The following is a 25393-nucleotide window of genomic DNA, read 5'->3' on the forward strand; positions in this document are numbered from 1 at the left end:
AAGGGGCTGGTGGGTGGGCTGAATGAGCATCTTCCCCCTGTATCCGTCCTGATTTGTCACGGACGCTTTGGGCTGTAAAGCCGACTTCCATCATGATCTGATGAAAAAAAAGAAAGAGAAAATTGACGGCGAATGAAAACTCACGCAAACCTCTGTCTCTCTCTCCTCCCCTCCTAAATGATTGTGGTCATCACATGATGACAGAGAGAGAGACCCTTTCCTTAATACTCCTGGTCCCTTTAAATAGCTGAGTGTCACTGTACATCCTCCAGCTTCAAGACTACCACCAAGCAACACAGAATGTCCAGGAACAACATCAAACAAGGTAGCTACCTCTAAGAACAAGCCAGGGCAGTGCATGCAGAGAGCAGAGAGCAGGGAGCAGGGAGCAGGGAGCAGGGAGCAGGGAGCAGGGAGCAGGGAGCAGGGAGCAGGGAGCAGGGAGCAGGGAGCAGGGACCAGGGACCAGGGACCAGAGACCAGGGACCAGGGACCAGGGACCAGGGACCAGAGACCAGAGACCAGGGACCAGGGACCAGGGACTGAGGACTTATACATGCATGCCTCTGCCGGTGGAATTAGATCCTCTCCTCTGTTTACCACCTCTTCTTCCCTTTCTCTTTTCCTCTTCCTCCCTCAGTGTTGTCTCTTCTCCTTCTGCATAGGTTAAGTCCTGAGATTACAGACTAGTACTAAAACACTTGAAGTAGGCATTCTAGAGTTAAGTCAACAAGTTACTATATCATTGTGTTTACTTGATATCTACCTACACAAATATCTAGCTAGAACAAAGTGTTAATAAGATTTTAAAAATGTCGGTGTTGTCTCTTCTCCTTCTATCCTTCTGTCAGTGTCAGTGTTGTCTCTTCTCCTTCTATCCTTCTGTCAGTGTCAGTGTTGTCTCTTCTCCTTCTATCCCTCTGTCAGTGTTGTCTCTTCTCCTTCTATCCCTCTGTCAGTGTCAGTTTTGTCTCTCTTCATCCTCTTCTCCTTCTATCCCTCTGTCAGTGTCAGTGTTGTCTCTTCTCCTTCTATCCCTCTGTCAGTGTTGTCTCTTCTCCTTCTATCCCTCTGTCAGTGTCAGTGTTGTCTCTTCTCCTTCTATCCCTCTGTCAGTGTTGTCTCTTCTCCTTCTATCCCTCTGTCAGTGTCAGTGTTGTCTCTTCTCCTTCTATCCCTCTGTCAGTGTCAGTGTTGTCTCTTCATCCTCTTCTCCTTCTATCCCTTTGTCAGTGTCAGTGTTGTCTCTCTTCTCCTTCTATCCCTCTGTCAGTGTCAGTGTTGTCTCTTCTCCTTCTATCCCTTTGTCAGTGTCAGTGTTGTCTCTCTTCTCCTTCTATCCCTCTGTCAGTGTCAGTGTTGTCTCTTCTCCTTCTATCCCTCTGTCAGTGTCAGTGTTGTCTCTTCATCCTCTTCTCCTTCTATCCTTCTGTGAGTGTCAGTGTTGTCTCTTCTCCTTCTATCCTTCTGTCAGTGTCAGTGTTGTCTCTTCTCCTTCTATCCTTCTGTCAGTGTCAGTGTTGTCTCTTCTCCTTCTATCCCTCTGTCAGTGTCAGTGTTGTCTCTCTTCATCCTCTTCTCTAGGCTGGTGAGACAGGATCCAAAGCTCTCCCTCTATCCTGACCTTTCCTCCTTCTCATTGCTCTTCTCATTGTCCCCCTCTCCCTCCTGTCCTCATCCCTTCTCCCTCTATCTTTCCACCAGTTTGAGTGCTGCATCTGCCTTGTGAGACAGGATCCCATCCTCACCTCTCTCTGTTCCTCTTCTCACTCTCTCTCTGCCAGCTGCTCCTGACATGCTGGCTGGTGAGACAGGATCCCATCCTCACCTCTCTCTGTTCCTCTTCTCACTCTCTCTCTGCCAGCTGCTCCTGACAGGCTGGCTGGTGAGACAGGATCCCATCCCCACCTCTCTATGTTCCTCTTCTCACTCTCTCTCTGCCAGTGTCAGTGCTGCTCCTGGCTGGTGAGACAGGATCCCATCCTCACCTCTCTCTGTTCCTCTTCTCACTCTCTCTCTGCCAGTGTCAGTGCTGCTCCTGGCTGGTGAGACAGGATCCCATCCTCACCTCTCTCTGTTCCTCTTCTCACTCTCTCTCTGCCAGTGTCAGTGCTGCTCCTGGCTGGTGAGACAGGATCCCATCCTCACCTCTCTCTGTTCCTCTTCTCACTCTCTCTCTGCCAGTGTCAGTGCTGCTCATGGCTGGTGAGACAGGATCCCATCCTCACCTCTCTCTGTTCCTCTTCTCACTCTCTCTCTGCCAGTATCAGTGCTGCTCCTGGCTGGTGAGACAGGATCCCATCCTCACCTCTCTCTGTTCCTCTTCTCACTCTCTCTCTGCCAGCTGCTCCTGACAGGCTGGCTGGTGAGACAGGATCCCATCCTCACCTCTCTCTGTTCCTCTTCTCACTCTCTCTCTGCCAGTATCAGTGCTGCTCCTGGCTGGTGAGAGAGGATCCCATCCTCACCTCTCTCTGTTCCTCTTCTCACTCTCTCTCTGCCAGTGTCAGTGCTGCTCCTGGCTGGTGAGAAGATCCTGTCCTCTCCCTCTATTACCCTCCTCTCTCTCAACTCCTTGAAACTCCTCTCTATTTTTCTACTCCCTCTATCACTCTCCTCTCCTCTTCTCATCATCTTCATCATTCTCCCTCTCTCTTCCAGCGTGGGCTCTTCTTCTGGTGTTGGTGTGTGTGGAGCTGTGTGGCAGTGGCAGGGCGAGCGCGGCGCCTATCTGTGTCCACGGCCAGGCGGGGTGCCACTTCCTCTCCCTGGCAGACCTCTTTGACCGGGTCATCCAGCACAGTGCCAGGATGCACAGCATCTCCAGTGACCTGCACTCTGAATTCGTAAGTCCCCTTACCTTTCTCTAGTATGGTCACGGTTACCTCTTTCTTTCTCTCTTTCTCTCTCTCTCTGTATGTCTATCACTAATGACACAGTCCTAGTCTCTTTCTCTCTCTCTCTGTATGTCTGTCACTAATGACACAGTCCTAGTCTCTTTCTCTCTCTCTCTGTATGTCTCTGTCACTAATGACACAGTCCTAGTTTCTTTCTCTCTCTCTCTGTATGTCTGTCACTAATGACACAGTCCTAGTCTCTTTCTCTCTCTCTCTCTATGTCTGTCACTAATGACACAGTCCTAGTCTCTTTCTCTCTCTCTCTCTATGTCTGTCACTAATGACACAGTCCTAGTCTCTTTCTCTCTCTCTCTCTATGTCTGTCACTAATGACACAGTCCTAGTCTCTTTCTCTCTCTCTCTCTGTATGTCTCTGTCACTAATGACACAGTCCTAGTCTCTTTCTCTCTCTCTCTCTATGTCTGTCACTAATGACACAGTCCTAGTCTCTTTCTCTCTCTCTCTCTATGTCTGTCACTAATGACACAGTCCTAGTCTCTTTCTCTCTCTCTCTGTGTCTGTCACTAATGACACAGGCTAGTCTCTTTCTCTCTCTCTCTATGTCTATCACTAATGACACAGTCCTAGTCTCTTTCTCTCTCTCTCTGTGTCTGTCACTAATGACACAGTCCTAGTCTCTTTCTCTCTCTCTCTATGTCTGTCACTAATGACACAGTCCTAGTCTCTTTCTCTCTCTCTCTATGTCTGTCACTAATGACACAGTCCTAGTCTCTTTCTCTCTCTCTCTGTATGTCTCTGTCACTAATGACACAGTCCTAGTCTCTCTCTCTCTCTCTCTGTCTGTCACTAATGACACAGTCCTAGTCTCTCTCTCTCTCTCTGTATGTCTATCACTAATGACACAGTCCTAGTCTCTTTCTCTCTCTCTCTGTATGTCTGTCACTAATGACACAGTCCTAGTCTCTTTCTCTCTCTCTCTGTATGTCTCTGTCACTAATGACACAGTCCTAGTTTCTTTCTCTCTCTCTCTGTATGTCTGTCACTAATGACACAGTCCTAGTCTCTTTCTCTCTCTCTCTCTGTATGTCTCTGTCACTAATGACACAGTCCTAGTCTCTTTCTCTCTCTCTCTCTCTATGTCTGTCACTAATGACACAGTCCTAGTCTCTTTCTCTCTCTCTCTCTATGTCTGTCACTAATGACACAGTCCTAGTCTCTTTCTCTCTCTCTCTCTATGTCTGTCACTAATGACACAGTCCTAGTCTCTTTCTCTCTCTCTCTCTCTATGTCTGTCACTAATGACACAGTCCTAGTCTCTTTCTCTCTCTCTCTGTATGTCTGTCACTAATGACACAGTCCTAGTCTCTTTCTCTCTCTCTCTCTATGTCTGTCACTAATGACACAGTCCTAGTCTCTTTCTCTCTCTCTCTCTGTATGTCTCTGTCACTAATGACACAGTCCTAGTCTCTTTCTCTCCCTCTCTCTATGTCTGTCACTAATGACACAGTCCTAGTCTCTTTCTCTCTCTCTCTGTATGTCTCTGTCACTAATGACACAGTCCTAGTCTCTTTCTCTCTCTCTCTCTATGTCTGTCACTACTGACACAGTCCTAGTCTCTTTCTCTCTCTCTCTCTATGTCTGTCACTAATGACACAGTCCTAGTCTCTTTCTCTCTCTCTCTCTATGTCTGTCACTAATGACACAGTCCTAGTCTCTTTCTCTCTCTCTATATATATCTGTCACTAATGACACAGTCCTAGTCTCTTTCTCTCTCTCTCTCTGTATGTCTCTGTCACTAATGACACAGTCCTAGTCTCTTTCTCTCTCTCTCTCTATGTCTGTCACTAATGACACAGTCCTAGTCTCTTTCTCTCTCTCTCTGTGTCTGTCACTAATGACACAGTCCTAGTCTCTTTCTCTCTCTCTCTATGTCTATCACTAATGACACAGTCCTAGTCTCTTTCTCTCTCTCTCTGTGTCTGTCACTAATGACACAGTCCTAGTCTCTTTCTCTCTCTCTCTGTATGTCTATCACTAATGACACAGTCCTAGTCTCTTTCTCTCTCTCTCTCTGTATGTCTGTCACTAATGACACAGTCCTAGTCTCTTTCTCTCTCTCTCTGTATGTCTATCACTAATGACACAGTCCTAGTCTCTTTCTCTCTCTCTCTCTGTGTCTGTCACTAATGACACAGTCCTAGTCTCTTTCTCTCTCTCTCTGTATGTCTATCACTAATGACACAGTCCTAGTCTCTTTCTCTCTCTCTCTCTGTATGTCTGTCACTAATGACACAGTCCTAGTCTCTTTCTCTCTCTCTCTCTGTATGTCTGTCACTAATGACACAGTCCTAGTCTCTTTCTCTCTCTCTCTCTGTATGTCTCTGTCACTAATGACACAGTCCTAGTCTCTTTCTCTCTCTCTCTATGTCTGTCACTAATGACACAGTCCTAGTCTCTTTCTCTCTCTCTCTATGTCTGTCACTAATGACACAGTCCTAGTCTCTTTCTCTCTCTCTCTGTATGTCTCTGTCACTAATGACACAGTCCTAGTCTCTCTCTCTCTGTCTGTCACTAATGACACAGTCCTAGTCTCTCTCTCTCTCTCTGTATGTCTCTGTCACTAATGACACAGTCCTAGTCTCTTTCTCTCTCTCTCTGTATGTCTCTGTCACTAATGACACAGTCCTAGTCTCTTTCTCTCTCTCTCTGTATGTCTATCACTAATGACACAGTCCTAGTCTCTTTCTCTCTCTCTCTGTATGTCTCTGTCACTAATGACACAGTCCTAGTCTCTTTCTCTCTCTCTCTGTATGTCTCTGTCACTAATGACACAGTCCTAGTCTCTTTCTCTCTCTCTCTGTATGTCTATCACTAATGACACAGTCCTAGTCTCTTTCTCTCTCTCTCTCTGTATGTCTCTGTCACTAATGACACAGTCCTAGTCTCTTTCTCTCCCTCTCTCTATGTCTGTCACTAATGACACAGTCCTAGTCTCTTTCTCTCTATGTCTGTATGTCTCTGTCACTAATGACACAGTCCTAGTCTCTTTCTCTCTCTCTCTGTATGTCTATCACTAATGACACAGTCCTAGTCTCTCTCTCTCTCTCTCTGTATGTCTGTCACTAATGACACAGTCCTAGTCTCTTTCTCTCTCTCTCTGTATGTCTCTGTCACTAATGACACAGTCCTAGTTTCTTTCTCTCTCTCTCTGTATGTCTGTCACTAATGACACAGTCCTAGTCTCTTTCTCTCTCTCTCTCTGTATGTCTCTGTCACTAATGACACAGTCCTAGTCTCTTTCTCTATCTCTCTCTATGTCTGTCACTAATGACACAGTCCTAGTCTCTTTCTCTCTCTCTCTCTATGTCTGTCACTAATGACACAGTCCTAGTCTCTTTCTCTCTCTCTCTCTATGTCTATCACTAATGACACAGTCCTAGTCTCTTTCTCTCTCTCTCTCTGTATGTCTCTGTCACTAATGACACAGTCCTAGTCTCTTTCTCTCCCTCTCTCTATGTCTGTCACTAATGACACAGTCCTAGTCTCTTTCTCTCTCTCTCTGTATGTCTCTGTCACTAATGACACAGTCCTAGTTTCTTTCTCTCTCTCTCTGTATGTCTGTCACTAATGACACAGTCCTAGTCTCTTTCTCTCTCTCTCTCTGTATGTCTCTGTCACTAATGACACAGTCCTAGTCTCTTTCTCTCTCTCTCTCTATGTCTGTCACTAATGACACAGTCCTAGTCTCTTTCTCTCTCTCTCTCTATGTCTGTCACTAATGACACAGTCCTAGTCTCTCTCTCTCTCTCTGTATGTCTATCACTAATGACACAGTCCTAGTCTCTTTCTCTCTCTCTCTGTGTCTGTCACTAATGACACAGTCCTAGTCTCTTTCTCTCTCTCTCTATGTCTATCACTAATGACACAGTCCTAGTCTCTTTCTCTCTCTCTCTGTGTCTGTCACTAATGACACAGTCCTAGTCTCTTTCTCTCTCTCTCTGTATGTCTATCACTAATGACACAGTCCTAGTCTCTTTCTCTCTCTCTCTATGTCTGTCACTAATGACACAGTCCTAGTCTCTTTCTCTCTCTCTCTATGTCTATCACTAATGACACAGTCCTAGTCTCTTTCTCTCTCTCTCTATGTCTGTCACTAATGACACAGTCCTAGTCTCTTTCTCTCTCTCTCTGTATGTCTCTGTCACTAATGACACAGTCCTAGTCTCTCTCTCTCTCTCTCTCTCTCTCTGTCTGTCACTAATGACACAGTCCTAGTCTCTCTCTCTCTCTCTGTATGTCTCTGTCACTAATGACACAGTCCTAGTCTCTTTCTCTCTCTCTCTGTATGTCTCTGTCACTAATGACACAGTCCTAGTCTCTTTCTCTCTCTCTCTGTATGTCTATCACTAATGACACAGTCCTAGTCTCTTTCTCTCTCTCTCTGTATGTCTCTGTCACTAATGACACAGTCCTAGTCTCTTTCTCTCTCTCTCTGTATGTCTCTGTCACTAATGACACAGTCCTAGTCTCTTTCTCTCTCTCTCTGTATGTCTATCACTAATGACACAGTCCTAGTCTCTTTCTCTCTCTCTCTCTGTATGTCTCTGTCACTAATGACACAGTCCTAGTCTCTTTCTCTCCCTCTCTCTATGTCTGTCACTAATGACACAGTCCTAGTCTCTTTCTCTCTCTCTCTGTATGTCTCTGTCACTAATGACACAGTCCTAGTCTCTTTCTCTCTCTCTCTGTATGTCTATCACTAATGACACAGTCCTAGTCTCTTTCTCTCTCTCTCTGTATGTCTGTCACTAATGACACAGTCCTAGTCTCTTTCTCTCTCTCTCTGTATGTCTCTGTCACTAATGACACAGTCCTAGTTTCTTTCTCTCTCTCTCTGTATGTCTGTCACTAATGACACAGTCCTAGTCTCTTTCTCTCTCTCTCTCTGTATGTCTCTGTCACTAATGACACAGTCCTAGTCTCTTTCTCTATCTCTCTCTATGTCTGTCACTAATGACACAGTCCTAGTCTCTTTCTCTCTCTCTCTCTCTCTATGTCTGTCACTAATGACACAGTCCTAGTCTCTTTCTCTCTCTCTCTCTATGTCTATCACTAATGACACAGTCCTAGTCTCTTTCTCTCCCTCTCTCTATGTCTGTCACTAATGACACAGTCCTACTCTCTTTCTCTCTCTCTCTCTGTATGTCTCTGTCACTAATGACACAGTCCCAGTTTCTTTCTCTCTCTCTCTGTATGTCTGTCACTAATGACACAGTCCTAGTCTCTTTCTCTCTCTCTCTCTGTATGTCTCTGTCACTAATGACACAGTCCTAGTCTCTTTCTCTCTCTCTCTCTATGTCTGTCACTAATGACACAGTCCTAGTCTCTTTCTCTCTCTCTCTCTATGTCTGTCACTAATGACACAGTCCTACTCTCTTTCTCTCTCTCTCTGTATGTCTCTGTCACTAATGACACAGTCCCAGTTTCTTTCTCTCTCTCTCTGTATGTCTGTCACTAATGACACAGTCCTAGTCTCTTTCTCTCTCTCTCTCTGTATGTCTCTGTCACTAATGACACAGTCCTAGTCTCTTTCTCTCTCTCTCTCTATGTCTGTCACTAATGACACAGTCCTAGTCTCTTTCTCTCTCTCTCTCTGTATGTCTGTCACTAATGACACAGTCCTAGTCTCTTTCTCTCTCTCTCTCTCTCTGTATGTCTCTGTCACTAATGACACAGTCCTAGTCTCTTTCTCTCTCTCTCTCTATGTCTGTCACTAATGACACAGTCCTAGTCTCTTTCTCTCTCTCTCTCTATGTCTGTCACTAATGACACAGTCCTAGTCTCTTTCTCTCTCTCTCTGTGTCTGTCACTAATGACACAGTCCTAGTCTCTTTCTCTCTCTCTATGTCTATCACTAATGACACAGTCCTAGTCTCTTTCTCTCTCTCTCTGTGTCTGTCACTAATGACACAGTCCTAGTCTCTTTCTCTCTCTCTCTGTATGTCTATCACTAATGACACAGTCCTAGTCTCTTTCTCTCTCTCTCTATGTCTGTCACTAATGACACAGTCCTAGTCTCTTTCTCTCTCTCTCTATGTCTGTCACTAATGACACAGTCCTAGTCTCTTTCTCTCTCTCTCTATGTCTGTCACTAATGACACAGTCCTAGTCTCTTTCTCTCTCTCTCTATGTCTGTCACTAATGACACAGTCCTAGTCTCTTTCTCTCTCTCTCTGTATGTCTCTGTCACTAATGACACAGTCCTAGTCTCTCTCTCTCTCTCTCTCTCTCTGTCTGTCACTAATGACACAGTCCTAGTCTCTCTCTCTCTCTCTCTGTATGTCTCTGTCACTAATGACACAGTCCTAGTCTCTTTCTCTCTCTCTCTGTATGTCTCTGTCACTAATGACACAGTCCTAGTCTCTTTCTCTCTCTCTCTCTATGTCTATCACTAATGACACAGTCCTAGTCTCTTTCTCTCCCTCTCTCTATGTCTGTCACTAATGACACAGTCCTACTCTCTTTCTCTCTCTCTCTCTGTATGTCTCTGTCACTAATGACACAGTCCCAGTTTCTTTCTCTCTCTCTGTATGTCTGTCACTAATGACACAGTCCTAGTCTCTTTCTCTCTCTCTCTCTGTATGTCTCTGTCACTAATGACACAGTCCTAGTCTCTTTCTCTCTCTCTCTCTATGTCTGTCACTAATGACACAGTCCTAGTCTCTTTCTCTCTCTCTCTCTATGTCTGTCACTAATGACACAGTCCTACTCTCTTTCTCTCTCTCTCTGTATGTCTCTGTCACTAATGACACAGTCCCAGTTTCTTTCTCTCTCTCTCTGTATGTCTGTCACTAATGACACAGTCCTAGTCTCTTTCTCTCTCTCTCTCTGTATGTCTCTGTCACTAATGACACAGTCCTAGTCTCTTTCTCTCTCTCTCTCTATGTCTGTCACTAATGACACAGTCCTAGTCTCTTTCTCTCTCTCTCTCTGTATGTCTGTCACTAATGACACAGTCCTAGTCTCTTTCTCTCTCTCTCTCTGTATGTCTCTGTCACTAATGACACAGTCCTAGTCTCTTTCTCTCTCTCTCTCTATGTCTGTCACTAATGACACAGTCCTAGTCTCTTTCTCTCTCTCTCTCTATGTCTGTCACTAATGACACAGTCCTAGTCTCTTTCTCTCTCTCTCTGTGTCTGTCACTAATGACACAGTCCTAGTCTCTTTCTCTCTCTCTATGTCTATCACTAATGACACAGTCCTAGTCTCTTTCTCTCTCTCTCTGTGTCTGTCACTAATGACACAGTCCTAGTGTCTTTCTCTCTCTCTCTGTATGTCTATCACTAATGACACAGTCCTAGTCTCTTTCTCTCTCTCTCTATGTCTGTCACTAATGACACAGTCCTAGTCTCTTTCTCTCTCTCTCTATGTCTGTCACTAATGACACAGTCCTAGTCTCTTTCTCTCTCTCTCTATGTCTGTCACTAATGACACAGTCCTAGTCTCTTTCTCTCTCTCTCTATGTCTGTCACTAATGACACAGTCCTAGTCTCTTTCTCTCTCTCTCTGTATGTCTCTGTCACTAATGACACAGTCCTAGTCTCTCTCTCTCTCTCTCTCTCTCTCTGTCTGTCACTAATGACACAGTCCTAGTCTCTCTCTCTCTCTCTCTGTATGTCTCTGTCACTAATGACACAGTCCTAGTCTCTTTCTCTCTCTCTCTGTATGTCTCTGTCACTAATGACACAGTCCTAGTCTCTTTCTCTCTCTCTCTGTATGTCTATCACTAATGACACAGTCCTAGTCTCTTTCTCTCTCTCTCTGTATGTCTCTGTCACTAATGACACAGTCCTAGTCTCTTTCTCTCTCTCTCTGTATGTCTCTGTCACTAATGACACAGTCCTAGTCTCTTTCTCTCTCTCTCTGTATGTCTATCACTAATGACACAGTCCTAGTCTCTTTCTCTCTCTCTCTATGTCTGTCACTAATGACACAGTCCTAGTCTCTTTCTCTCTCTCTCTGTATGTCTCTGTCACTAATGACACAGTCCTAGTCTCTTTCTCTCTCTCTCTGTATGTCTATCACTAATGACACAGTCCTAGTCTCTTTCTCTCTCTCTCTCTGTATGTCTCTGTCACTAATGACACAGTCCTAGTCTCTTTCTCTCTCTCTCTGTATGTCTGTCACTAATGACACAGTCCTAGTCTCTTTCTCTCTCTCTCTGTATGTCTGTCACTAATGACACAGTCCTAGTCTCTTTCTCTCTCTCTCTGTATGTCTGTCACTAATGACACAGTCCTAGTCTCTTTCTCTCTCTCTCTGTATGTCTGTCACTAATGACACAGTCCTAGTCTCTTTCTCTCTATGTCTGTATGTCTCTGTCACTAATGACACAGTCCTAGTCTCTTTCTCTCTCTCTCTCTATGTCTGTCACTAATGACACAGTCCTAGTCTCTTTCTCTCTCTCTCTGTATGTCTGTCACTAATGACACAGTCCTAGTCTCTTTCTCTCTCTCTCTGTATGTCTCTGTCACTAATGACACAGTCCTAGTCTCTTTCTCTCTCTCTCTGTGTCTGTCACTAATGACACAGTCCTAGTCTCTTTCTCTCTCTCTATGTCTATCACTAATGACACAGTCCTAGTCTCTTTCTCTCTCTCTCTGTGTCTGTCACTAATGACACAGTCCTAGTCTCTTTCTCTCTCTCTCTGTATGTCTATCACTAATGACACAGTCCTAGTCTCTTTCTCTCTCTCTCTATGTCTGTCACTAATGACACAGTCCTAGTCTCTTTCTCTCTCTCTCTATGTCTGTCACTAATGACACAGTCCTAGTCTCTTTCTCTCTCTCTCTATGTCTGTCACTAATGACACAGTCCTAGTCTCTTTCTCTCTCTCTCTATGTCTGTCACTAATGACACAGTCCTAGTCTCTTTCTCTCTCTCTCTGTATGTCTCTGTCACTAATGACACAGTCCTAGTCTCTCTCTCTCTCTCTCTCTCTCTCTGTCTGTCACTAATGACACAGTCCTAGTCTCTCTCTCTCTCTCTCTATATGTCTCTGTCACTAATGACACAGTCCTAGTCTCTTTCTCTCTCTCTCTGTATGTCTCTGTCACTAATGACACAGTCCTAGTCTCTTTCTCTCTCTCTCTCTATGTCTATCACTAATGACACAGTCCTAGTCTCTTTCTCTCCCTCTCTCTATGTCTGTCACTAATGACACAGTCCTACTCTCTTTCTCTCTCTCTCTCTGTATGTCTCTGTCACTAATGACACAGTCCCAGTTTCTTTCTCTCTCTCTCTGTATGTCTGTCACTAATGACACAGTCCTAGTCTCTTTCTCTCTCTCTCTCTGTATGTCTCTGTCACTAATGACACAGTCCTAGTCTCTTTCTCTCTCTCTCTCTATGTCTGTCACTAATGACACAGTCCTAGTCTCTTTCTCTCTCTCTCTCTATGTCTGTCACTAATGACACAGTCCTACTCTCTTTCTCTCTCTCTCTGTATGTCTCTGTCACTAATGACACAGTCCCAGTTTCTTTCTCTCTCTCTCTGTATGTCTGTCACTAATGACACAGTCCTAGTCTCTTTCTCTCTCTCTCTCTGTATGTCTCTGTCACTAATGACACAGTCCTAGTCTCTTTCTCTCTCTCTCTCTATGTCTGTCACTAATGACACAGTCCTAGTCTCTTTCTCTCTCTCTCTCTGTATGTCTGTCACTAATGACACAGTCCTAGTCTCTTTCTCTCTCTCTCTCTGTATGTCTCTGTCACTAATGACACAGTCCTAGTCTCTTTCTCTCTCTCTCTCTATGTCTGTCACTAATGACACAGTCCTAGTCTCTTTCTCTCTCTCTCTCTATGTCTGTCACTAATGACACAGTCCTAGTCTCTTTCTCTCTCTCTCTGTGTCTGTCACTAATGACACAGTCCTAGTCTCTTTCTCTCTCTCTATGTCTATCACTAATGACACAGTCCTAGTCTCTTTCTCTCTCTCTCTGTGTCTGTCACTAATGACACAGTCCTAGTGTCTTTCTCTCTCTCTCTGTATGTCTATCACTAATGACACAGTCCTAGTCTCTTTCTCTCTCTCTCTATGTCTGTCACTAATGACACAGTCCTAGTCTCTTTCTCTCTCTCTCTATGTCTGTCACTAATGACACAGTCCTAGTCTCTTTCTCTCTCTCTCTATGTCTGTCACTAATGACACAGTCCTAGTCTCTTTCTCTCTCTCTCTATGTCTGTCACTAATGACACAGTCCTAGTCTCTTTCTCTCTCTCTCTGTATGTCTCTGTCACTAATGACACAGTCCTAGTCTCTCTCTCTCTCTCTCTCTCTCTCTGTCTGTCACTAATGACACAGTCCTAGTCTCTCTCTCTCTCTCTCTGTATGTCTCTGTCACTAATGACACAGTCCTAGTCTCTTTCTCTCTCTCTCTGTATGTCTCTGTCACTAATGACACAGTCCTAGTCTCTTTCTCTCTCTCTCTGTATGTCTATCACTAATGACACAGTCCTAGTCTCTTTCTCTCTCTCTCTGTATGTCTCTGTCACTAATGACACAGTCCTAGTCTCTTTCTCTCTCTCTCTGTATGTCTCTGTCACTAATGACACAGTCCTAGTCTCTTTCTCTCTCTCTCTGTATGTCTATCACTAATGACACAGTCCTAGTCTCTTTCTCTCTCTCTCTATGTCTGTCACTAATGACACAGTCCTAGTCTCTTTCTCTCTCTCTCTGTATGTCTCTGTCACTAATGACACAGTCCTAGTCTCTTTCTCTCTCTCTCTGTATGTCTATCACTAATGACACAGTCCTAGTCTCTTTCTCTCTCTCTCTCTGTATGTCTCTGTCACTAATGACACAGTCCTAGTCTCTTTCTCTCTCTCTCTGTATGTCTGTCACTAATGACACAGTCCTAGTCTCTTTCTCTCTCTCTCTGTATGTCTGTCACTAATGACACAGTCCTAGTCTCTTTCTCTCTCTCTCTGTATGTCTGTCACTAATGACACAGTCCTAGTCTCTTTCTCTCTCTCTCTGTATGTCTGTCACTAATGACACAGTCCTAGTCTCTTTCTCTCTATGTCTGTATGTCTCTGTCACTAATGACACAGTCCTAGTCTCTTTCTCTCTCTCTCTCTATGTCTGTCACTAATGACACAGTCCTAGTCTCTTTCTCTCTCTCTCTGTATGTCTGTCACTAATGACACAGTCCTAGTCTCTTTCTCTCTCTCTCTGTATGTCTCTGTCACTAATGACACAGTCCTAGTCTCTTTCTCTCTATGTCTGTATGTCTGTCACTAATGACACAGTCCTAGTCTCTTTCTCTCTCTCTCTGTATGTCTGTCACTAATGACACAGTCCTAGTCTCTTTCTCTCTCTCTCTCTATGTCTGTCACTAATGACACAGTCCTAGTCTCTTTCTCTCTCTCTCTGTATGTCTCTGTCACTAATGACACAGTCCTAGTCTCTTTCTCTCTCTCTCTCTATGTCTATCACTAATGACACAGTCCTAGTCTCTTTCTCTCTCTCTCTGTATGTCTGTCACTAATGACACAGTCCTAGTCTCTTTCTCTCTCTCTCTCTATGTCTGTCACTAATGACACAGTCCTAGTCTCTTTCTCTCTCTCTCTGTATGTCTGTCACTAATGACACAGTCCTAGTTTCTTTCTCTCTCTCTCTCTATGTCTGTCGCTAATGACAGAACCCACTGTAACACCGTGGGGTTGTTGATGTGACATATTGGTTTGGGATAATGAGATGTATAAAACAGGATGTTAAGATGGAGATCCTGACTAAGAACAACAGTCTTTCAACAGGTCATGTAGCATATCATCAAATCAAATCAAAGTTTATTTGTCACATGTGCCGACTACAGCATGTGTAGTAGACCTTACAGAAATGCTACTTACAGGCTCTAACCAACAGTGCAAAAAAGGTATTAGATGAACAATAGGTAAGTAAAGAAATAAAAACAACAGTAAAAAGACAGTGAAAAACAGTAGCGAGGCTATATACAGTAGCGAGGCTATATACAGTAGCGAGGCTATATACAGTAGCGAGGCTATATACAGTAGTGAGGGTATATACAGTAGCGAGGCTATATAAAGTAGTGAGGCTATATACAGTAGCGAGGCTACATACAGTAGTGAGGCTATATACAGTAGTGAGGCTATATAAAGTAGTGAGGCTATATACAGTAGTGAGGCTATATACAGTAGCGAGGCTATATAAAGTAGCGAGGCTATATACAGTAGCGAGGCTATATACAGTAGCGAGGCTATATACAGCAGCGAGGCTATATACAGTGGCGAGGCTATATACAGTAGTGAGGCTATATACAGTAGTGAGGCTATATAAAGTAGTGAGGCTATATACAGTAGTGAGGCTATATAAAGTAGTGAGGCTATATAAAGTAGTGAGGCTATATACAGTAGAGAGGCTATATACAGTAGAGAGGTTATATACAGTAGTGAGGCTATATACAGTAGTGAGGCTATATAAAGTAGTGAGGCTATATACAGTAGCGAGGCTACATACAGTAGTGAGGCTATATACAGTAGCGAGGCTATATAAAGTAGCGAGGCTATATACAGTAGAGAGGCTATATACAGTAGCGAGGCTATATACAGTAGCGAGGCTATATAAAGTAGTGAGGCTATATACAGTAGAGAGGCTATATACAGTAGTGAGGCTATATACAGTAGCGAGGCTACATACAGTAGTGAGGCTATATACAGTAGTGAGGCTATATAAAGTAGTGAGGCTATATACAGTAGTGAGGCTATATACAGTAGTGAGGCTATATACAGTATAGAGGCTATATACAGTAGAGAGGCTATATACAGTAGTGAGGCTATATACAGTAGCGAGGCTATATAAAGTAGTGAGGCTACATACAGTAGTGAGGCTATATACAGTAGTGAGGCTATATACAGTAGTGAGGCTATATACAGTAGTGAGGCTATATAAAGTAGTGAGGCTATATACAGTAGCGAGGCTATATAAAGTAGTGAGGCTATATACAGTAGCGAGGCTATATAAAGTAGTGAGGCTATATACAGTAGCGAGGCTATATACAGTAGCGAGGCTATATACAGTAGCGAGGCTATATACAGCAGCAAGGCTATATACAGCAGCGAGGCTATATACAGTAGCGAGGCTATATACAGTAGCGAGGCTATATAAAGTAGTGAGGCTATATACAGTAGCGAGGCTATATACAGTAGCGAGGCTACATACAGACACCGGTTAGTCAGGCTGATTGAGGTGGTATGTACATGTAGATATGGTTAAAGTGACTATGTATATATGATGAACAGAGAGTAGCAGTAGCGTAAAGAGGGGTTGGCGGGTGGTGGGTGGCGGGTGGCGGGACACAATGCAGATAACCCGGTTAGCCAATGTGCGGGAGCACTGGTTGGTCGGGCCAATTGAGGTAGTATGTAAATATGTACATGATGAATGTATAGTTAAAGTGACTATGCATATATGATAAACAGAGAGTAGCAGCAGCGTAAAAGAGGGGTTGGGGGGCACACAGAGCAAATAGTCCGGGTAGCCCTTTGATTAGCTGTTCAGGAGTCTTATGGCTTGAGGGTAAAGCCTTTTTGTCCTAGATTTGGCACTCCGGTACCGCTTGCCATGCAGTAGCAGAGAGAACAGTCTATGACTGGGGTGGCTGGGGTCTTTGAACATTTTTAGGGCCTTCCTCTGACACCACCTGGTGTAGAGATCCTGGATGGTAGTCAGCTTAGGTCCCAGTGATGTACTGGGCCGTACGCACTACCCTCTGTAGTGCCCTGCTGTCGGGGGCGAGCAATTGCCATACCAGGCAGTGATGCATCCAGTCAGGATGCTCTCGATGTTGCAGCTGTAGAACCTTTTGAGGATCTCAGAACCCATGCCAAATCTTTTTCGTTTCCTGAGGGGGAATAGGCTTTGTCGTGCCCTCTTCACGACTGTCTTGGTGTGTTTGGACCATTATAGTTTGTTGGTGATGTGGACACCAAGGAACTTGAAGCTCTCAACCTGTTCCAATACAGCCCCATTGATGAGAATGGGGGCGTACTCGGTCCTCCTTTTCCTGTAGTCCACAATCATCTCGTTGAGGGATAGGTTGTTATTCTGGCACCACCCGGCCAGGTCTCTGACCTCTTCCCTATAGGCTGTCTCGTTGTTGTCGGTGATCAGGCCTACCACTGTTGTGTCGTCTGCAAACTTAATGATGGTGCTGGAGTCGTGCCTGGCCATGCAGTCGTGGGTGAACTGGGAGTACAGGAGGGGACTGAGCACGCACTCTTGAGGGGCTCCAGTGTTGAGGATCAGCGTGGCAGATGTTTTGCTACCTACCCTCACCACCTGGGGGCGGCCCGTCAGGAAGTCCAGGATCCAGTTGCAAATGGAGGTGTTTAGTCCCAGGATCCTTAGCTTAGTGATGAGCTTTGAGGGTACTATGGTGTTGAACGCTAAGTTGTAGTCAATGAATAGCATTCTTACATAAGTGTTCCTTTTGTCCAGGTGGGAAAGGGCAGTGTGGAGTGCAATAGAGATTGCATCATCTGTGGATCTGTTGGTGCGCTATGCAAATTGGAGTGGATCTAGGGTTTCTGGGATAATGGTGTTGATGTGAGCCAATAACAGCCTTTGAAAGCACTTCATGGCTACGGACGTGAGTGCTACGGGTCTGTACTCATTTAGGCAGGTTGCTTTTGTGTTTTTGGGCACAGGGACTATGGTGGTCTGCTTGAAACATGTTGGTATTACAGACTCAATCAGGGACATGTTGAAAATGTCAGTGAAGACACCTGCCAGTTGGTCGGCACATGCCCGGAGCACACGTCCTGGTAATCCGTCTGGCCCCGCAGCCTTGTGTATGTTGACCTGTTTAAAGGTCTTATTCACGTCGGCTACGGAGAGCGTGATCACACAGTCGTCCGGAACAGCTGATGCTCTCATGCATGCCTCAGTGTTGCTTGCCTCGAAGCAAGCATAGAAGTGATTTAGCTCGTCTGGTAGGCTCGTGTCACAGGGCAGCTCGCGGCTGTGCTTCCCTTTGTAGTCTGTAATAGTTTGCAAGCCCTGCCACATAAGACGAGCGTCGGAGCCGGTGTAGTATGATTCAATCTTAGCCCTGTATTGACGCTTTGCCTGTTTGATGGTTAGTCGCAGCGCATAGCAGGATTTCTTGTGAGCTTCCGGGTTAGAGTCCCGCACCTTGAAAGCGGCAGCTCTGCCCTTTAGCTCAGTGCGAATGTTGCCTGAAATCCATGGCTTCTGGTTGGGGTATGTACGTACAGTCACTGTGGGGACAACGTCCTCGATGCACTTATTGATAAAGCCAGTGACTGATGTGGTGTACTCCTCAATGCCATCGGAAGAATCCCAGAACATATTCCAGTCTGTGATAGCAAAACAGTCCTGTAGTTTAGCATCTGCTTCATCTGACCACTTTTTTATAGACAGAGTTACTGGTGCTTCCTGCTTTAATTTTTGCTTGTAAGCAGGAATCAGGAGGATAGAGTTGTGGTCGGGTTTACCAAATAGAGGGTGAGGGAGAGCTTGGTACGCGTCTCTGTGTGTGGAGTACAAGTGATCTAGATTTTTTCCCCCCTCTGGTTGCACATTTAACATGTTGATAGAAATTTGGTAGAACTGATTTAAGTTTCCGGCCACTAGGAGCGCCGCCTCTGGGTGAGTGGTTTCCTGTTTGCTTATTTCCTTATACAGCTGATGGAGTGCGGTCTTAGTGCCATTATCTGTCTGTGGAGGTAAATAAACAGCCACGAAAGTATAGCTGAAAACTCTCTAGGCAATTTATCACAATATACTCTACTTCAGGCGAGCAAAATCTAGAGACTTCCTCAGATTTCGTGCACCAGCTGTTGTTTCCAAATATGCACAGCCCCCCCCCCCCCCTCGTCTTACTGTGTGCTGTTCTATCTTGCCGGTACAGCGTATATCCCGCTAGCTGAATATCCATGTCGTCATTCAGCCACGATTCCGTGAAACATAGGATATTACAGTTTTTGATGTCCCGTTAGTAGGGTATTCATGATCGTACCTCGTCTAATTTATTGTCCAATGATTGCACGTTGGCGAGTAATATTGACGGTAACGGCAGCTTTCACACTCACCTTCTGCGAGTCCCCACGAGGCATCCCGCTCTGTGTCCCCTGTACCTGCGTTTCTTCCTCTTGCAAATAACGGGGATGTTGGCCCTGTCGGGTGTTGGGAGAATGTGCTGTGCGTCCTGCTTGTTGTAGAAAAAATCTTTGTCTAATCCGAGGTGAGTGATCGCTGTCCTGATATCCAGAAGCTCTTTTTTGCCGTAAAATACGGTTGCAGACACATTATGCACAAAATAAGTAACAAATAACGTGAAAAAAAACACATAATAGCACAATTGGTTGTGCGCCCGTAAAACTGCTGCCATTTCTTCCGGCGCCATTTTTTTACTGGTTTCAAATTAGTGAGAGGAAATTGCATGTTTAAAGTGATAGTTCACCCAAATGCCAAAATAACATATTGGTTACCCTGTAAGCAGTCTATTGCCAAGTTAAGGCAGCAGTCTATTGCCAAGGTAAGACAGCAGTCTATTGTCAAGGTAAGACAGCAATCTATTGTCAAGGTAAGACAGCAGTCTATTGTCAAGGTAAGACAGCAGTCTATTGACAAGGTAAGGCAGCAGTCTATTGCCAAGGTAAGACAGCAGTCTATTGTCAAGGTAAGACAGCAGTCTATTGTCAAGGTAAGACAGCAGTCTATTGACAAGGTAAGGCAGCAGTCTATTGCCAAAGTAAGACAGCAGTCTATTGTCAAGGTAAGACAGCAGTCTATTGTCAAGGTAAGACAGCAGTCTATTGTCAAGGTAAGGCAGCAGTCTATTGTCAAGGTAAGACAGCAGTCTATTGTCAAGGTAAGACAGCAGTCTATTGTCAAGGTAAGACAGCAGTCTATTGTCAAGGTAAGACAGCAGTCTATTGTCAAGGTAAGACAGCAGTCTATTGACAAGGTAAGACAGCAGTCTATTGTCACGGTAAGACAGCAGTCTATTGACAAGGTAAGGCAGCAGTCTATTGTCAAGGTAAGACAGCAGTCTATTGTCACGGTAAGACAGCAGTCTATTGACAATGTAAGGCAGCAGTCTATTGACAAGGTAAGGCAGCAGTCTATTGTCAAGGTAAGACAGCAGTCTATTGACAAGGTAAGACAGCAGTCTATTGACAAGGTAAGGCAGCAGTCTATTGTCAAGGTAAGACAGCAGTCTATTGACAAGGTAAGGCAGCAGTCTATTGTCAAGGTAAGACAGCAGTCTATTGTAATTGAATCATTTGGGTGAACTATCCCTTTCAAGGTTCTACAAGCTTTTTGTTTCTTTGCTTTCGAAGGCTTTGCTCTTCAGAGATGCAGCTCCTTTGACTCTCTGACCTTTTGCTTTCTACCTACGTCTTCCCTGTCAACTCAATTCCTCTTTCTCTCCTTTCTTCTTCCCTCCTTCAGGAGCAATATGTTCTGCCAAGCAGAAATCATATTGGCAGGATAAACCGCCACTGCCATACAGCCACCATACTAACCCCTAATGGCAAAGAGAACGCGCAAAGACTGGCTGTGAGTCTTACAACTCTGTTTAATCAACTATTGTTTACCATAGTACTACCCCTCTCTGCTTCCTGTAGTAACCTTGTCTGTTCCCTGATGGTACTACCCCTCTCTGCTTCCTGTAGTAACCTTGTCTGTTCCCTGATGGTACTACCCCTCTCTGCTTCCTGTAGTAACCTTGTCTGTTCCCTGATGGTACTACCCCTCTCTGCTTCCTGTAGTAACCTTGTCTGTTCCCTGATGGTACTACCCCTCTCTGCTTCCTGTAGTAACCTTGTCCCTTGTCTGTTCCCTGATGGTACTACCCCTCTCTGCTTCCTGTAGTAACCTTGTCTGTTCCCTGATGGTACTACCCCTCTCTGCTTCCTGTAGTAACCTTGTCTGTTCCCTGATGGTACTACCCCTCTCTGCTTCCTGTAGTAACCTTGTCTGTTCCCTGATGGTACTACCCCTCTCTGCTTCCTGTAGTAACCTTGTCCCTTGTCTGTTCCCTGATGGTACTACCCCTCTCTGCTTCCTGTAGTAACCTTGTCTGTTCCCTGATGGTACTACCCCTCTCTGCTTCCTGTAGTAACCTTGTCTGTTCCCTGATGGTACTACCCCTCTCTGCTTCCTGTAATAACCTTGTCTGTTCCCTGATGGTACTACCCCTCTCTGCTTCCTGTAGTAACCTTGTCTGTTCCCTGATGGTACTACCCCTCTCTGCTTCCTGTAGTAACCTTGTCTGTTCCCTGATGGTACTACCCCTCTCTGCTACCTGTAGTAACCTTGTCTGTTCCCTGATGGTACTACCCCTCTCTGCTTCCTGTAGTAACATTGTCTGTTCCCTGATGGTACTACCCCTCTCTGCTTCCTGTAGTAACCTTGTCTGTTCCCTGATGGTACTACCCCTCTCTGCTTCCTGTAGTAACCTTGTCTGTTCCCTGATGGTACTACCCCTCTCTGCTTCCTGTAGTAACATTGTCTGTTCCCTGATGGTACTACCCCTCTCTGCTTCCTGTAGTAACATTGTCTGTTCCCTGATGGTACTACCCCTCTCTGCTTTCTGTAATAACCTTGTCTGTTCCCTGATGGTACTACCCCTCTCTGCTTCCTGTAATAACCTTGTCTGTTCCCTGATGGTACTACCCCTCTCTGCTTCCTGTAGTAACCTTGTCTGTTCCCTGATGGTACTACCCCTCTCTGCTTCCTGTAGTAACCTTGTCTGTTCCCTGATGGTACTACCCCTCTCTGCTTCCTGTAGTACCCATGTCTGTCTCCAGATGTAGACTGCTTCTATGTCTTTGCTTGTGTCTGTCTTCTCTCTTTCAACACTCAATAACCAACTCTACAAGAACATACAATTCTAATCTCTCTCTCTCCTCAGAGAGAGGAGTTAACAGAGGTGATTCTGAAGCTGTTGGTAGCATGGAAGGATCCTCTGTGGCAGTTCCACCAGAACATGGTTCACCAGGATGACTTCAACAACTTCAGCTCCAACAAAGCACTGGAGATGAGCTACATGGTGCACGAGCTCCGCAAGGGAGTCGAGAAGGTGGCTGATAGGGTAAGAGGAAGACGGGGGGAGGTGGCTGATAGGCTAAGAGGAAGACAGGGGAGAATGTGGCTGATAGGGTAAGAGGAAGACGGGGGGAGAAGGTGGCTGATAGGATAAGAGGAAGACGGGGGGAGAAGGTGGCTGATAGGGTAAGAGGAAGACGGGGGGAGAAGGTGGCTGATAGGGTAAGAGGAAGACAGGGGGAGAAGGTGGCTGATAGGGTAAGAGGAAGACGGGGGGAGGTGGCTGATAGGGTAAGAGGAAGACAGGGGAGAAGGTGGCTGATAGGGTAAGTGGAAGACGGGGGGAGAACGTGGCTGATAGGGTAAGAGGAAGATGAGTGAAGGTGGCTGACAGGTTAAGAGAAAGATGGAGGGAGAAGGTGGCTGATAGGGAAAGAGAAAGGTGGGGGAGAAGGTGGCTGATAGGGTATGGGACGGTTGAGCTAGCATAGGCTAATGCGATTAGCATGAGGTTGTAAGTATCAAGAAAATTTCACAGGACATAGACATGTCAGATATTGGCAGAAAGCTTAAATTCTTGTTAATCTAACTGCACTGTCCAATTTACAGTAGCTATTACACTGAAAGAATACCATGCTATTGTTTGAGGAGAGTGCACAGTTATGAACTTGAAAAGTTAATAATAAACCAATTAAGCACATTTGGGCAGTCTAAATACAAAATGTTGAACAGAAATGCAATGGTTCATTGGATCAGTCTAAAACTTTGCACAAACACTGCTGCCATCTAGTGGCCAACATCTAAATAGCGCCTGGTCTGGAAAAATACATTATGGCATTTGTCTTGCATTTCAAAGATGATGGTACAAAAACAATACCAAAAGAATCATGTTTTGTCTTTGTACTATCTTTTACCAGGTCTAATGTGTTATATTCTCCTACATTCATTTCACATTTCCACAAACTTCAAAGTGTTTCCTTTCAAATGGTATCAAGAATATGAATATCCTTGCATCAGGTCTTGAGCTACCAGCAGTATGTCATTTTAGGCAAAAATTGAAAAAAGGGGCAGATCCTTCTACATAAACATTTCTACTTGACTCTGCAGCTCAATTCTAGAAAAGAATCATCACTTGAATCCATCATTACTATTTGTTGTTAAGATGATTATGTTGAATATTGCCTATGGCTTTCTGTAAGAGTTATAATGTGAAATGTCTCACAGATTACGAAGTGTGTATGTCACTAAATTAATCACAGAGATGAGGGGGAGAAAGACAGAGAGAGAGACAGAGAGACAGAGAGACAGAGAGAGAGAGAGAGAGAGAGAGAGAGAGAGAGAGAGAGAGAGAGAGAGAGAGAGAGAGAGAGAGAGAGAGAGAGAGAGAGAGAGAGAGAGAGAGAGAGAGAGAGAGAGAGAGAGAGAGAGAGAGAGAGAGGAGAGAGCAAATAAGGCAGAGTTAGCCTTGAGCATACATACTATAGTGACAGTGAGTGAGTGTGAAAGAGAATGAAAGAAAGATATAGATAGTGGGAGAGAAAGTAAATTAAAGCAAATAAGACAGAGTTAGCCTTGAGCATACTATAGTGAAAAGAGAGTCCTATAGCAGCTTGATTCCTAGTGACATTGTGTAGACTAATGTTGACACCATCACTGAGTCAGTGACGAATGCAGATGCCAACCAGGATGTCACTAGACAATCCTCGCTCTGCTACTGGGTTGGCATGTGATAGCTCACAAGAGAAGGCACACACACACACACACACACACCTCATTTTGCAATATGTACAGAAAGTAAAATTCCTTGTCTCTAACAATCCACTGTCTGTGTCCCTCCCTCTCAGATGCAGCACCTGGGGATGATCAGTAACTCCCTGAGTGGCCTGTCCTCCCCTGAGGCCTTGGACCCCTCGTCAGACACCAGCGGAGAGTCCCAGGCCATGAGCGACCACGACCTCCTCTACTGCTTCAGACGGGACTCCAACAAGGTCCAGAACTACCTGAAGATCCTCAAGTGCAGGATCGTACCTGAGAACGGATGCTGAGATGTTAAGACAAGACAAGAGGCGTGACTTTCACAAGCTACCGTGTCAATCAAGGAAATCAAGGACACATCATGAATAGACATGATGATAAGACCGAGAGAAGAGACTGGGACTGTGGTACTTTCCTCCTCCTGACAAGTCCAACAATAACTTCCACCAGCGACAACGTCTTCTAGGTACTGTATTTATGTCATGGCACAGAGAAATATAGTACAGATGTAAGATCTTAATCTGATCACCCTGTTGCAGGAGAATTTTCCTGCAATGCAGTCAATTTTAAACATGTAGTGTATTTGAGGTTTCAAAAAGGCTTCTGAAGTTCATAATTTCCACTTAAAAAATTCATACTTGATTTTCCCTTATGAAAAATGTGTCAACCCTTTCAAAAATTATCATTAATTATAATCCACGTAATAATTCACATTTCCTTTTGCTGCAGGATTATTTTCCTGCTGTAGAAAACTGGCTCAAATTAAATCCTACACCTGTATGTCACTTATCTTGATGATGAAAACTTGAATTTTCTCTCAGAGTTTTGGGGGGCAGAGCCACTGGAGTAGAATATCATAAATACTGTCATGACCATATCACCTTTAGGTTTAGAGTACATGCATGTTTCATATAATGAATCCCTTTCATGTTTTAAATTGACATTTTCAAGAGGGAGAAGGGCTGTAACTCAGAAAGAAATGGATGGAAATTAACAAATATGTTGTTTATTTTTTATTTCTAAGACCAACTAGACATGAAATGTTCTTTAAAATAAATAAATCGTGACAAAATCTGAACTCAGAACTCTATTGTGATTGAATGTGTGTGTGTGTGTGTGTGTGTGTGTGTGTGTGTGTGTGTGTGTGTGTGTGTGTGTGTGTGTGTGTGTGTGTGTGTGTGTGTGTGTGTGTGTGTGTGTGTGTGTGTGTGTGTGTGTGTGTGTGTGTGTGTGTGTGCGTGCGTGCGTGCGTGTGTGTGTGTGTGTGCGTGCACTTTCCTCCTCCTGACAAGTCCAACAATAACTTCCACCAGCGACAATGTCTTAAATTCTTCTATGTACTGTATATATTTCATGACACAGAGAAATATAGTACAGATGTAAGATCTTAATCTGATCACCCTGTTGCAGGAAATGTAGTGTATTTGAGGGTACTGGAGGACTGGAGTTGAGAACCACTGGCCAAAGGTATCTGCAAAGTGTCATGGATGCAGGCTTTTACTCCAGCCGATGCTGCAACAAACTCAGTCTGACTAATGAAATGTTGATTGAAGACTATGATTGGTTAAATAGTTGAATCAGATGTACTAAGGCGTTGTCTCTGTGGATCAGATTGAACACCCCCTGGCAGAGGCAAAAAACGGATTAAAGGACAAGTTCACTTTTTTGAAACAAATCTGTAT

General features: G+C 44.6%; 1 protein-coding gene across 1 annotated transcript; it reads left to right on the forward strand.

Moving 5' to 3' along the window:
- Positions 1-300: 300 nt before the first annotated feature.
- prl2 (prolactin 2) lies at positions 301-24225 on the forward strand. Its single transcript, XM_071331443.1, has 5 exons — positions 301-325; positions 2662-2846; positions 20358-20465; positions 21823-22002; positions 23801-24225. The coding sequence occupies exons 1-5, from the start codon at positions 301-303 to the stop codon at positions 23999-24001; spliced, it is 699 nt and encodes a 232-aa protein (XP_071187544.1). The 3' UTR covers positions 24002-24225.
- The last annotated feature ends 1168 nt before the right edge of the window (positions 24226-25393 follow it).

This window comes from Salvelinus alpinus, chromosome 11, assembly GCF_045679555.1.
Source record: "Salvelinus alpinus chromosome 11, SLU_Salpinus.1, whole genome shotgun sequence".
In the NCBI taxonomy this organism is placed as follows: Eukaryota; Metazoa; Chordata; class Actinopteri; order Salmoniformes; family Salmonidae; genus Salvelinus; species Salvelinus alpinus.